The 15,880-nt window shown below is 42.7% G+C and overlaps 1 protein-coding gene across 1 annotated transcript in view; it reads right to left on the bottom strand.

The window, feature by feature from the left end:
* The window catches only part of LOC142312456 (uncharacterized), a 136,321-nt gene that overhangs the window by 65,150 nt on the left and 55,291 nt on the right, over positions 1-15,880 (bottom strand). The window contains exon 4 of the mRNA XM_075351400.1: positions 5,880-6,974. Within this exon, the coding sequence (XP_075207515.1) occupies positions 5,880-6,974 (1,095 nt within the window). The remainder of the gene's footprint in view (positions 1-5,879; positions 6,975-15,880) is intronic.

Raw genomic sequence — 15,880 nt, 5'->3', positions numbered from 1 at the left:
GGATAGTTTATCCTTGGAGAGTTTCCTATCCTCCCATATGCTGACACATGCGGTGCTATTTGTCTTGTTTGTCTTTGATGTTATTTTAAAGAGGTAGTTTTAAAGAGATATTATTAAAAGTTACATTTTAGGCGTGATTTACTATTTGGTGGTATTGTGCTAAATACCTATCTATGAACAGATATAATCGTGATAGGAAAGATTATTGTAATATCTCCCACCTGGGACCTCCAGGGGCAAAGATATCAGAATGTTGGGACCCTCATAATTTTCTAAGACTTAGATACAGATCAGACACCCCCATACTTTGCACTGACGAGGGGCAAGCACCCCGAAACACCGTGTCTGCAAATTGGGATTCTGATCTGGCTTATATATCCTGAGTCATATTGCAAAGGATTGTCGAAAATCCACTTGTGACTTTTAGGATCGCTACTTCCAATAGGTGGCGCTGTGCTAGAGTTTGTCTCCTTTACTGGAGAGACAATTTGAATACATCCTATAGTTATCTGAAGTCCAGCCCTGTTATGAGTCACCAGTATGTGAGTGTAACTTGTGTTAATAAGAGCTAATGCCAATTATGATCCTCGTTCAATGAAAGGAACATTGCCATGTAGGATTGCTCCACGTTCCATTGGAGTCCTTCCCTCCATAAATCTGAAGCCAATTTTTGTGACCCAGGTTCAATAATTTTCTTTCGTTATTCCCTTTAATTTTATGTAATTGTATATACTGTATTGTTTTGTTCCCCTTTGTAATATCTTTTGTATATCTTATGAACACTGCTTACTTTTCAGATTAATTATCTAAAATTAATAGATTTATTCCACTTACTCTATATATTGCATCCCGAAGCCATACGCTACCTGTAACATGTGTCCAATTGGCCTGTATAAGCGATTGGTGGTGGCAGCTAGTAGTAGTTCCTTTTGTTATTGTGGAGTTGGCAGTGACTGTATCAAGATGTAGATATATTCCATGAGATAGAAAAGGTTTTATATATCCTATACCCTCACTGTAAGCTTTTCAATAATTGGCCTAGTAGTGGAAACAGTCATGGCCTCTTCCGTTAAGCGTCGGTCAATTGCATAATTATCCTGACAATTGGGGGCAGCAGCGTGCTGTTTTGTGACATCTTGGATCAAACATTTTTCTGTTTGTGGGACTATCGTTATCCATTGTGAAATTTAAGGGCTAATTTACATATGATTGTGTGAAGGTCCATGAATAAGGAGTATTTATCTATGGTATTTGTGGGACAAATGAAGAGTATTATAGATAGCACAATAGACTACATTTCCAAAAGTTAATAGCAAAATAAATAAAAAATTAGCACGATTATTATTGTCATTTAGTTGACATATTTTTTTTCCTTAGTTTAGCTAAATAGATGTTTATCTGGCAATCCTTTAAATGGAATTTGTCACTGGGTTTTGCTATCTCATCTCAGAACAGCATGATGTAGGGGCAGAGACCCTGATTCCAGCGATGTGTCACTTCCTTGGCTGCTTGCTGACGTTTTGATAAACATCAGTTTTATCTGCTTAAGATCTACCAGTTCTCTAAATGCTCTTCTGTGTATAACCCACCCACACCACTGATTGGCAGCTGTGTACAATGAGCATAGACAGAAAGCTGCCAATCATGGGTGGAGCAGGGCTATACAGAGCTAATGGAGATTGACGATACATGGTAGAAGGTTTACTAGTTCTCTAGTGATAATCCCCCAGTGATAATACAGTGATTTTATTAAAACTACAGAAAGCAGCCCAGTAAATGACACTTCAGAGTCCCTCTCTGTCACAGCGTTTGGCTGCGTAAAATGCTCCCTGACTTTCTATTTTTACTGCTGTCTGAATTCATTGTACTAGGTATCTCCTCTGTTGGGTTTTCATTCTTTTCCCCGTTAGGACCTAAGGGAACTCTTCTTCCCTTCAGTTGCTAATAATCTGTATTTTCCCTTGGGTTTAAATAGTCTCATGTTCCCTGGACTTGTGCTGGTGATATTCAGTTCCTTCACAAGCTCTGGATGCAAGCAGGTGACTTGCATGCATCAGTAGGATCTTTGTTGCTCTTTACTGAACTTTTTACTGAGTCGTCTAGAGATAAGTTGTTTGTTGTTTTCCCTTGTTCGTTATCCCTGTGTATCCTTTAGTGCTCAGTGGGGTTGACGAAAAGCTCATCCCATCCGTTCTCTATTTAGGGCTCAGATCAGGGTCAGCCTAGGGTCAGGTATGCAGCTTGGTGCATAGGTGTGGAATCTATCTAGGGTGGTGAGGGAACTCAGTGCCCAGTGGTAGGCTTAGTCAGGGGTCACCATCTCCCCCTTCCATAGGCACAGGGTTTCTCTTCCCTTTCGCCGTTCACTTGGTACTTCACCGAACCTAGCGTGACACTATTTTTACATTATTCTGATTATTGATTAAGTAGTAAACCAAATTCCATTAAATTCTCAAAACCTCAGCATAGGTATCATAAATGTTACTTGCTTTTCATAAAGAGATAGACCCTTTTCAGTTCTGGTCTCTTCTACACCCATAATCTAAACTGTAATAAAGGTTTGTGGGCAGAGATGAGTGAACCTGAATAGTAAAGTTCAGTGTTTGTACCAAATACAGACTTTATACAAAAAAATCAGTGTTAAGGCCGCTTTACACGCTGCGACATCGCTAGCCAATGCTAGTGATGTCGAGCGTAATAGCACCCGCCCCCATCGCTACGGCAGTGTCACATGCACATACCAGCTCTGCGACGTCGCTGTGACCGGCGAACCGCCTCCGTTCTAAGGGGGCGGTTCGTTCAGCGTCACAGGGACGTCACAGTAGCGTCACCGAACCGCCGCCCAATGGAAGTGGAGGGGCGGAGATGAGCGGCCATAACATCCCGCCCACCTACTTCCTTCCTCATTGCGTGCGGCCGCAGGTAAGGTGAGGTTCCTCATTCCTCCGGTGTCACACGTAGCGATGTGTGCTGCCACAGGAGCGACGAACTACTTCGTACACCGATCAGCAGTGATATTCGAGAATAGGGGGGCATGTCACCGATGAGCGATTTTGACCGTTTTTGCGACGATTCAAAATCGCTCATAACTGTCACATTCAAAGACATCGCTAAAGCGACCGGATGTGCGTCACAAATTCCGTGACCCCAAAGAGATCGCTTGAGCGATGTCGCAGCGTGTAAAGCCTGCTTTAGAGTTCGGAGTTCGGGTGCTTTATGTATCCTAACCGCTCGATCTAGCATTAGTGTGCTCAGGTAAACTCAGTGCTTGGCCTAGTGCGAGCTGCTTGCAGTGTGTGTGTGACTTTCACGGGGCGGTAAAAACATCGCTATAGGATGTATTGTGCACAAGGAAAAAATCCTCCCTCCCCTGGTAATAAATACTCTGTTAATGGCTGGATGCATGTGGACGGAGACCCAACTGCCCAATCAGTGATTTCCTAGGGGGTTCAGGACAAGCCCGGTTCCCGAACTGAACTTTATCTAAAGTCCGACTGAAAAAGCCGAACCCGAACTTCAACGGGTCCGCTCATCTCTATTTGCGGGTAGCCCCACAAAAAAAACAATCCCTTTGGATATCAGACAGATAAAATCCTTCCAGTTTTTTTTATTACAACAATTATCTTTTGTAAAAGGGATCGCTTTTAAAACATAAACGGCCCAATTTATGCGGGGGCCACTCTTGATGGATGAAGTGGTGCATGCCTCTTCATGAATCTGGAGCATTTGACGAGTGGCATGTGCCTCCTTGTACCATGCTAGAAATATTACTCCCATCAGGGACAGGAGTGAGATTTCTGGCATAGAGAACACCACAGCTCGTCATGAATTTAAAGAGCTGTGGTGTCACGTTCTGTCCCACCCAAACTCTGCCAATTTTGGAGTGAAAATGGCAAAATCTGCCAAAATTTGAGAAATATGAATTGATTAAAATTTTTGTGACTTTTCAAAGCTTGTGTAACTTTTTTTGGCATAAAACCTTTGATAAACTGGGACCAGAGTGTCTTAACAACTTCCACATATCTAGGATGCAGAATGCGATTCACTTCTTCCTTGTCACAGCTGGGAATAGAAGCTATACCAGCTGTATATTACAATACAAATGGAAAGGGAAAAGAATGCCCTATCACTAGGGAAAGGGGGAAGTGGTGACCCCTGGCAATAACCTGCAGCTCACCCTCACTGCCCTCACCAACCCTATACAGGTTCTGCACCTATCGCCGAGTAGGAATACCTCACCCTAGGCAAACCCTGATCTGGGCCCTAAGTAAGAATGGTAGGTATGAGCTCTTCGTCAACACCACTAATGCTAAGGGAGACAAAAGGAAACAATACAGGGGAGACACAAATGATACCACCTGAGCCCAGGTAGATAGCAAATGTCAAACACTTATCTTAGGAGTAGCTACCACAGAAGTCTGTGGAACAACAAGAGGAAACGACTGCTGCAAACCACAGCCAGGAACAACTATAAACCTCACCCAAAGCATCCCAGGGTGAGGATTATAAAGGAAGTCAGAGGCTCGCAACAGAGTAAAAACTGACAGTTTCCCAGAGTTATAGAGTCCGCTGCTGTACAAACAGAAAACTGTCAGTTAACAACACGTTCTGCAAATCTCTGGGATTTTCAAACATTTCTGCCATTGGATTCCAGCCGTGATAACTCTGTGACATCCCCTCACTATTTTTGTGCTAAATGCCTACAGCTCTGCCTCAACTTCTGAGGTTCTGAGGCAAAATCATAACATCTAAACAATAGAGAAAGACAGACATGAAGAATATACATTTACCAGCATTTATTAACAAAACAAGTTTAGAAATGCAATTATATACAATATAATATACTTATGAGTTCCTATCTCCAATCTGGGACTGCGCTTTTTAGTAATTAAAGCAGTGGGAAACCTGAGATTAGTGAATTATCTAAATATAATCCAGTATCAAAACCTTTCACAAATGTTCATAAAGGCTCTCGAAATACCCAACTTAAGTTACTAGCAAAGTGGAGCTCGAATTTCCATTTTGTGGGATCTTAGTATGCAGGGCGGGATCCCACAAATCTCTGCGGCTGCTCTAAGCACGAGAAATTGCTCTCTCAACTAATCTAGCATGGTCACATACTTTTTAAGGTTTTACTGAACTGCTTAAGAAGGATGCCACAGAGCTGGGGTCGTAGAGCTTACTCTTCCACTGCGAGTGATCACTGAGGGTTGTGGGATCTCACAACCTGAAAGTTCCTTTTGGGGACATTAGGAACACTTCCAAAAGTTTTGGTACTGGATTATTTTTTAAAAAATTCACTAATCTGTGGCTCTTCACTGTTTTAGTAAATAATAAAGGCAGCCACAGATTTGTTATAAGCATATTTAAATGGAAAGTCATCAAACACATTGCACTAGAAACTGGGGGATATTACCCTCGTAACAGTGTCAGCAGCAGAACCCCCCATAACAGTGCATCATGACCACATTCTTATGGTTTGAAAAATACGATAAGTTTAAAAAGAGAGAAAATGGTTCTTTCCCTCACCAATTCTTACTTGAACAATTGTAGCTGATTTTTGGATAAAACCCTTTGAATTATAGTACATTATGATGGTTTCTCCCGTGTGACTCATCTGACAACAGAACCTGATTAATGTTGAAAAATATTTGGCAAATTCTGACAGCAAGAATGGCTGCTCCGCTCTGTTGGTTTTCTGATGGTCGGCAAGACTTGATTTACCAGTTAAACATTACAATTATTCACAACATGAAAAAGGTTCCTGCCCTGTGCGGCTTCTTAACATGTTTAACAAAATTTGATTTATGAAAATTACATTTTCCACATTCAGAACATAAAAATGGTTTATTTTGTGTGATTTTTTTGATGGTCATCACGATATGATTTCCTAGTAAAACATTTACCACATTCTGAGCATGAAAACGGCTTTTCCCCTATGTGATTTGTCTGATGTCTAATAAGGTGTGATTTCCGAATAAAACATTTCCCACACTTTGAACATGAAAATGGCTTCTCCCCTGTGTGACTTTTCTGATGTCTAACAAGGTGTGATTTCTGAAGAAAACATTTCCCACACTCTGAACATGAAAACGGCTTCTCCCCGGTGTGACTTGTCTGATGTCTAACAAGGTGTGATTTCCGAATAAAACATTTCCCACACTCTGAACAAGAAAATGGCTTCTCCCCTGTGTGATTTTTCTGATGTCTAACAAGCTCTGATTTCCGAATAAAACATTTTCCACACTCTGAACATGAAAATGGCTTCTCCCCTGTGTGAGATCTTTGATGCCAAAGAAGATATGATTTCCGAATAAAACATTTCCCACATTCTGAACATGAAAATGGCTTCTCCCCTGTGTGAGATCTTTGATGCACAAAAAGATCTGATTTCTGAATAAAACATTTCCCACACTCTGAACATGCAAATGGCTTCTCCACTGTGTGATTTTTCTGATGTCTAACAAGGTCTGATTTCTGAATAAAACATTTCCCACACTCTGAACATGAAAATGGCTTCTCCCCTGTGTGAGATCTTTGATGCCAAACAAGATATGATTTCCGAATAAAACATTTTCCACACTCTGAACATGAAAATGGCTTCTCCCCTGTGTGAGATCTTTGATGCCAAACAAGATATGATTTCCGAATAAAACATTTCCCACATTCTGAACATGAAAATGGCTTTTCTCCTGTGTGATTTTTCTGATGTCTAACAAGGTCTGATTTCTGAATAAAACATTTCCCACACTCTGAACATGAAAATGGCTTCTCCCCTGTGTGATTTTTCTGATGTCTAACAAGCTCTGATTTCCGAATAAAACATTTTCCACACTCTGAACATGAAAATGGCTTCTCCCCTGTGTGAGATCTTTGATGCCAAACAAGAGATGATTTCTGAATAAAATATTTCCCACATTCTGAACATGAAAATGGCTTCTCCCCTGTGTGAGATCTTTGATGCACAAAAAGATCTGATTTCTGAGTAAAACATTTCCCACACTCTGAATATGAAATTGGCTTCTCCCCTGTGTGACTTTTCTGATGTTTAACAAGGTTTATTTTCTGAATAAAACATTTTCCACACTCTGAACATGAAAATGGCTTCTCCCCTGTGTGGCTTTTCTGATGTCTAACAAGGTTTGATTTCCGCATAAAACATTTCCCACACTCTGAACATGAAAATAGTTTCTCCCTTGTAGGAGCCGTTTCATGTTCCACATCCTTTCTGTAACTTTTATTTTGCTTACAATTCTGTGATAAATCGTAATTTTGGACTTGTTTGAAAAGATCAGATGATAAAGCTTTCCGAGGAAGGACTGGAGGTATATCTGGGACAACAGCATGCTCTTCATATGTTTCATGTGTGGTAGTTTGATCATCTGTTTTAAATTCTGAAGATATATTTCCATGTGAACTCCTGATACAGTCATCTGTTAAAAACAAACACAATGTTATTATTTTTTAATTATATAATTTTGAAAGTACATTTGTTTTTTTAAACCATATTATTAGAAATTAATTTAGGAAACAAATTATTCTGAATCTGTTTTCCAATTTCGAGATCTAAAGGGTACATTACACGCTGCGACATTGCTGGCGATGTCGAGTGCGATAGCACCCGCCCCCCGTCGTTTGTGCGACTTTTGGTGATCGCTGCCGTAGCGAACATTATCGCTACGGCAGCTCCACACGCTTGTCAGCGACGTCGCTGTGACCGCCGAACAATCCCTCCCTCAAGGGGGAGGTGCGTTCGGCGTCAAAGCGACGTCACTGCGGCGTCACTAAGCGGCCGCCCAATAGAAGAGGGGCGGAGATGAGCGGCCGGAACATGCCGCCCACCTCTGTCCTTCCTCATTGCCGGTGGACGCAGGTAAGGAGATGTTCGTCGCTCCTGCGGTGTCACACATAGTGATGTGTGGTGCCGCAGGAACGACGAACAACTTCGTACCTGCAGCAACGATATTAAGGAAAGGAGAGACGTGTCAACGATCACCGCTTTTGAACGATTTTGCGATCGTTGATCGTCGCTTCTTGGTGTCACACGCTGCGATGTCGCTACCGGCGCCGGATTTGCGTCACTAATGATGTGACCCCGACGATATATCAGTAGCGATGTCGCAGCGTGTAAAGCACCCTTTAGAGTTACATCTTCGTTAATTCGGATCTCCCATTCCTAGCACCAGTTCTCTGGAATGTGCTACAGTAAATAATCTGATTGATTGTCGCAATGTGACTGTAGGATAATAAGGGACAGGGAGCTCCTATACTTTCCCTCATGCTAGGAAACCGTAGGCTATCCCTAACCACTGGATTACCCCCGAACGTGGAAGGAAGGGGCAGGAGTATGATGGAAATAAAGATTAAGACAGACAGGAAAACCAAAATTCAGACACATTGCAAACTCACAGAAATAAACAGTGTGAGACTAAGGAGAAAAGCAAGAGCATTAAGGCAGAAACAAAAAGACAACAAGGGTTAACACCACAACTGCTCACAGCAATAATGCACAACAACCACTAGTTTGTATCACACCTCACCAGACCTGTATAGGTAAACTATAGCTGGCATTAATGGAATAGTCCAGCCAGCATATACAGAAGGGGAGCAAATGATACTGGCTCCACTACAGCATGTAATCAAATACATTAACAAGGAGCTCAGCAGATAATAACTCTTGCTAGTCTTACTAAGTATGTGGTTCGACGCCTGCGTCTCCCTGCACTGCTCACAAACATCATAGAAATTAGCAAGCAGAGTGCCAGAATCTGTAATTTCCACAGATCCTGATGCCATCATGACAGTTGGTGATGCCTGCAAGCATCTCGTTGTGACATTGATGCACAACATAGACAATTTCGGGCATGGCCTAGCAGAGCATGGTGCTGGTCACATAATCCAGGAGCTCTGACAACTTCAGGCGGTGAAGTGGCTCACACATCTTACCGGCAGTTCCTTCAGCGGTGAATCTTTCTCCAGGCACTCAGTATCACCCTGGGATCAGATGAGGCGGTCCAAAACCAGGCTCCGGAGCTCCCCCAGAAAGGTATCTGACTTCTTTGCCAGAGGCTCAGGGCTGGAGAGGATTTCTAAGATGGCTGCTGCCTCCCCTCATGCTGCAAAGTCTGCAGGGCCTGCACGCTCTGCTATTTCCTCTGCCTCAAGGAGAGGAAGCTCCATGGAGACTGCGGGCACTGTGGAAATGGTAAGCCCTGATAACCAGCCTGTCACAAAGGAGGAAATGAAATCCCTTTTTGCAGCTTTCAGGAAATCTATGCAAAATGATATAAAGAGCATGTTGGCAGAGCTGAAGGGGGAAGTTAGAGCCATAGGGAACCGCAGAGATCATTTGGAGAACAAAATGGAGGAGTTAACAGGGTTCCACAATGCCCTGATAGATGAGCATGAGGAGCTTAAAGCTGAAGTCTGCAAGTTAACATCTAAAATGCTGGACCTGGAGGACAGATCCAGGAGAAACCATGTTAGAATAAGAGGAATACCAGAAGAAGTACATGATAAAGATTTGCTCCCCCTGTTACAGGACTTTATTCAAGCTGTTGTGCCTGAATCAGAAGGGAGAGATATCTTAGTGCACCGGATCCACAGAATCCCTAAGCCTCAAGGACTTAACCCTTCGATTCCCTGAGATACTATTGCCCACATTCACTTCTATAAATCAAAGGAGGCCTTCCCGCTTGGTTTAAAGAAGAAACCTTCCCTGCCAGACAGATTTGCTCGCCATTCGGTGTTCCCTGATCTCTCAGCTGGCACGTTTGTGAGGAGGAGAGAATTCACCCCATTTACAAAGATTCTACGGGATAAAGGCACTATATATCGTTGGGGTTTCCCTATCAAGCTCATTGTCAGTAAAAATGGTAACACTCGGGTTTGCTTCTCTACTGCGCAACTTGGAAAAGTGTTTGAGGACTGGGATATTCCACCCCCTCCGCCATCTACCTTGGATAAAGATTCACCCCAAAACAGGAGAATTAACCCTGAATGGTTTAAAGCTTGAAGTTCCCATAACTTTCGCCTTTTGAGGTCGTGGTCTCCATTTTTCTGGATTTTTTTTTTGTTTCTACAGAGGGTGCTGGCTACTAAATTTTGTGGCCGCATCCTGCCCACCTGCAGTTCCTGCCCCACGAGCGTCTTTTTTTCGCTCTTACTGTTTTGAGTGCTTGTCAGTCCTTGTGTAGCTCCGTCATGTTATGTGAGGAGCAACTTGTTTCTCAGTTTTTCTTTAATTGTTATGTCATGTTATTTGTTGATGGGTCTTGCCTGTTTGTACCATTTCTTTCTGCAGGATTAATACTCCAAAGGAAGCAGATTCTCGGCTATTACAGCCACTTCTGGCCTTACATACCATGGGTTTAAAGGTATTGTCTCTAAATGTAAAGGGATTAAATTCTCCGCATAAAAGGTCATGGGTCTGGAAGGAGGCAAGAAAGGCGAGTAGTGATGTTTTGTGCATTCAAGAATCACATTTATTAGCCCAGGATAATGGTAGAATGAAAAATGTTAATTATCCTCATCAGTTTTTTGGCCAATAAGGTCCACAAAAGGGCAGGTGTAGGAATCCTCATTAAAAGCTCTGTAGCCTTCCAGCTTGAAAGGGTGGTGGGGGACATTGAGGGGAGATATGTTATTTTAATTGGTCTACTAAACAATGTGCAATTCACTATTGCTTCAGTGTACGCTCCCAATATGGGCCAATTAAAATTCATACACACATTTTTGGAGTCTTTTAGGGGAGTGGCAAAGGGTTCCTCGGTGATATGCGGAGACTTTAATGTCCCTATGTGTAAATCCCTAGATTGTTCCCACCAAGCCGCGGCCAGAAAAGAGATGGGCCACCTGATCCGTGAGTTTCGTTTTCATGATATATGGCGATATGCTCATGCAGGAGAGAGAGACTACTCTTTTCACTCCCTAAGGTTTAATACCTACTCTAGAATAGATTATATCTTAGTAGATGATTTGTTACTGTTGGGATGTGAAAAGGTTAACATTGGCCCCATTACGTGGTCAGACCATGCGCCCGTTATGTTAACAATTTCAGGCGAGGGTCCTACCCGGTCTCCTTCCAAATGGAAACTGAATGATTATATCCTCACTAACCAAGATACCAGCGATGAAATCGCTCGGCAAAAAATAAATTTTTTGCCATTAATGATAATCAAATGGTCTCAGATGAAACTCTTTGGGCAGCCCATAAGGCCTTTGCTAGAGGTGTCCTCATCAAAACTGCAGCAATGGAGAAAAGGAAAAGGTTAAAAGCATTTAATGATATTTTGTTTAAACTCCAGCTCCTGGAAAGGGCAAACAAGGCCCACCCCTCTGACATTTTCCTTGACTCTATTAGAGGTCTGAGAGATCAGCTGAGATCATTTATGCTGTATTCCTAAGAAAAAAAATCTAAAAAAGCTTAAATCCAAATTCTATAGCTTGGGTGATAGAGCCGGTAGGGTCCTAGCAAGTCGTTTGAAGAAATGGGAGGCTCGGATGGCCATTCCCTTTTTGATTAAGCACGACGGGTCCAAAGTTTTAAACCCTACTCATATAGCTAGTGAGTTTAAAGAATACTATTCCCAACTATATAATCTCGTCAGATCCTAAAACACACCAGCCCACGAAGGGTGAAATTTCTTCTTTCCTTGCTAAACTAAATTTGCCCAAACTTTCCCCCATGGCTCTGGCTGCTCTTAATGCCCCCCTTCCTGAGGAGGAAGTAGTTTGGGCTATTAATTCCTTTAAGAGACTTTCTGCCCCCGGGCCAGATGGTTTTTCCACTTCTAACTACCGCCAGTTTGCGCACATCTTGGCTCCATTTTTGGTTAGAACGTTCTCACTATGGAGGGACTCATCTGATATCCAGTCTGAAAGCTAGGCTGCGACAATCACTACTATTCCTAAACCGGGGAAGCCTCTAACCTCTCCTGGTAACTTCAGACCTATCTCTCTTTTGAATTGTGATGTGAAGTTATATGCAAAAGTCTGGGCTAATAGACTCCTCTCAGGTTTGCCGGCCCTGGTCTCCCCTGACCAAGTGGGATTTGTCCCAGGGAGGCAGGCTATAGATGGCACTAGAAGAGTGATTGATTTGATGGATTTTCTTGAGTCCAGTGGTACCGCCGGTGTATTCCTGTCTCTAGATGAGGAAAAAGCGTTTGACAGGGTACACTGGGACTATGTGGATGCCGTTTTGGACACATTTGGTTTCTCTGGTAATATAAAGGGTGCTATTATGGCCTTATACAAAAAAACAAATGCTTCGGTCTGTGCAGCAGGCTTCTATTCTGATAGATTTGACCTGACTAATGGGACCCGCCAGGGTTGCCCCCCTTCTCCTCTCTGCTTTAGTCATGGAGCCCCTGGCGGAGTCCATTAGGCTCAACCCGGAAATCTCTGGAGTTAAAATAGGCCCTGTAGAACATAAGATCGGTGTATATGCAGATGATGTAATACTTTCTTGCACTGATAGTGAAAGATCATTGATAGGGATCAAAAAAGCTCCACTTGAATTTTCTAAGATTTCATATTACAAGCTAAACGAAGGAAAATTGGTTCTCTTCTCAGTTAATGTTCCACCATCTGTTAGAGATAAAATCTCCTCACTTGTCTCATATACTTGGGCCCAGGATGGCTTTTCGTACCTAGGACCAAGGATTTGTAAACTTTCCAATATTGTCAAACAAAATTTTAATACGCTGCTTGATTCCATTCGAAAGGACATAGACAATCAAATACATTTACCCCTTTCCTGGATGGCGCGCATTCAGATAGTTAAGATGATTTCCTACCAAAAATTATTTATTTATTCCGCTGTCTTCCCTTGAGGTTCCCCAAGAGGTTTCTCTCTCTCCTGCAGGAAGTTGTGAGCAGATTTATTTGGGCAGGAAAGAAACCTAGGGTTGGTATGTCTACCTTATTTTATAGTTATTCACATGGTGGTCTGGGGGTCCTGAATTTTTATTTGTACCATAAAGTAGCGGTTCTAGAGGCGTTAAGGGAGTGATATGATGATTCAAGTACTCACAAATGGGTGCTTGTGGAGAAATAATTGACCCCGCGTGGGACTTTGAGATTTCTACTGGAGGCGCGAGTACTTAGTTCCTTTGCCCCCTCTCTTCCCCTGCAGACAATGAAAGTGGCATTTTCTTACTGGTCTGATCTGGTCTCTTCTCATCAGGTGATTAAATTTGAGTCTATCTCCATTAGAGCCTTGGAGCTTCATGCGGATGGCCTCGCGTTAGGCAATTGGGTGATGAGTGGTATTATGGTCATGAAAGATATCCTCTTAATTCAGGAGTTGAAACCTTTCTCTGTCCTAATGGATGAATCTGGCCTTCACAGAAATGACTTCTACCAGTATCTGCAAATTCGGCATTTTTTTTAAATTCATGTGTATTTCCCTTATGCTGCCATAATGCTGTTTGCTCGCCAATACAGCATTTTTTTAGGTCCTCCTCCTCTCAAAAACACGGCCACTCGGTAGTATATAAAGTGTTTAATTCCCCCGGTAATGGTCCTAAACAAGCGTATATGAGGCGCTGGGAAAGGGGCTCTTGCTTTCTCCTCAACCCCAGACCAATGCTGGTCCGCTTCTGGCGACCTGCAGAAATATTCCTCCTGTATCAATCATCTTGAGCAGCTTAAGAAAGTTCACTTTGACTGGTACTACACCCTGCTGAAGATTTCTAAATTCCGTGGTGCCTATCCCCAATCCTGCTGGAAGGGCTACTCGGGTGTTTGTTCCCTAAGGCACATGTGGTGGGATTGACAGCTCATCCGGCCTTTTTGGGAAGAAGTGTCTAACATTATTACCTCAGTTACAAGCCTGGCTGGAAGTTTGAGCAGTCCGCTAGTGGTTTTGGGGATCGGTTTACATATATTCCCTGGCGATTTGAGACCAATTGTATCACACATTCTAATAGCAGCACGTATGTGTTTGGCAGACCACTGGAGAAATAACTATCCCCACTAAATTGGAAATTATCCAAAAAATCAATAAACATTACCGATACGAGCTCGTTCTGACCTCAGATCTGTTTACCAAAAATAAAATAAGGAATCGTTGGTCCCCCTGGGCGATGTCCAAATTCTTGTCCTTCCAGTCCTGACTGGTGGACCTGTAATCTTATTACCTATCATCCCTACCATTGCTTCCTATGTTGCAAATTGTATGCCCTAACCCTACTATGCAGAACCGGTGGTGGACCCGTGAAAGCACCCCTAGAGGTGCGAAACGGTACCGTTGTGCTCTGTGCCCCCTCCCCTCACCTCCCCTATGTTGTCTCACCTGTTTGCATGAAGCAACATTAACATTTTTCACACCGCAGAGTGCTTCCGATCTTACTTTTTTAGATGCCAAATATTTAATGGGCTTGTCCGGGACTGTAACATTGATGGCCTATCCTTAGGCTTTGTAACCAAAGTAGGTAGCAGGGTCTTGCTGTCTGTGTAGATAAACATTAGGGCTCCAATTCATCAAGATCAGCGATGTACACTGAATATTGATGTCAGGGACTGGCATGAGATTTCTGGCATAGGGAACATCACAGTTTGTTATGAATTAGAGAAGCAGTGGCATCACACCCTTCTTCTGGCCTAGCTCTGCCCATTTTGGCAAAGCTGGTTAAAAGTGCCATGAAACCTCTAAAAGTTGAAAAGTTGCACAATTTATTTTTTGTAGAGTCATTTATTATTGACTGTAGAATGGCTATGATGTATCAATGTTTGGAATCAGAAGTACAAAAGGATGTTGATGAAATAGAAAATCATGACTGTAAGGCACTAGAGTGTTAATAAGTGATGAGAAAACCATGCAATGTAAAACCAACAATGGTCATCGTAATCAAAGCAAACAAGAGACTATAACAATATAGCTCTGCAGTGCAGCCAGGCCAACCATCTCTCTTTATAAAATCCTTGTCCGGTCTTCTTTCCAAGCATATTGAGCAATTCACTGGAGGCAAAAAGTGGGTCCCAATTTCATTGCAACATCCATGTCTTCCTTAGATGCATGACCTCTTTCATGAAGATATACGAATTTCATTAGGTATGGTACCAGAAGATGGTTAACAATGAACCCTGGGGTGTCCTTACATGACACAGGCATCTTTCCTTGTGTTTTACTGAAGTGCATGAGACAGTCAGAAGTCGTTTGGCTAGTCACTGGTGTCTTAATGACCTCCACCAGCTTCATCATTGGTACTGGATTAAAGAAATGCGGCCCTCCGAACTAATCCTGCCTAGTTGTGGAGTTGGCTATGTCAGTTATTGGCAATGAGGAATTGTTGCTGGCAAATATGGTGTGTTCTGGTGCAAATTTGTCCAGTGTCTTCATTAGTGCGTTTTTCACTTCCAAGTTTTCTATTATGGCTTCCAACACCAGATCATTGCTGTGCACCACGGCCGCTGGGTCTGTGCTTGTGCTGAAGTTTGAGAGGGTTTTGCTGATGAATTGTGGAGCAGCTCAGGCTTGTCCGCAAACATCTTCTTAGTGACCGTTTTCAAGCTGTCTTCAATACTTTTGGCAAACTTTTTCAAGATGTTATCAGTCTGGTCAACTAAAACAACAGTGTGTCTGGTTGCTGCAGCTACCTGCGCTATCCCGGCACCCATCAGACCTCCTCCAATCAGTCACGTGTTTGAAAGTCATCAGACCTCCTCCAATCAGTCACGTGTTTGAAAGTCAGCTTCTTCGCGGTGGTGAAGCCCATGGCGAGGCCATGTCTGCTTGTACTTCTGGGAGCTGAAGTACATGCGAGTGATGTAAGCACAGCGCGCCGTGATAATTTAGTCGCACAATCTTTTTCACAACTCTGTGTTGCACAAAAAATAGATTGAAAAGTGATTTCTGACAGAATTCTGGCATTAT

The sequence above is a fragment of the Anomaloglossus baeobatrachus genome, chromosome 5, assembly GCF_048569485.1.
Source record: "Anomaloglossus baeobatrachus isolate aAnoBae1 chromosome 5, aAnoBae1.hap1, whole genome shotgun sequence".
Taxonomy (NCBI): Eukaryota; Metazoa; Chordata; class Amphibia; order Anura; family Aromobatidae; genus Anomaloglossus; species Anomaloglossus baeobatrachus.
This window is presented reverse-complemented; position numbering and strand designations above follow the sequence as displayed.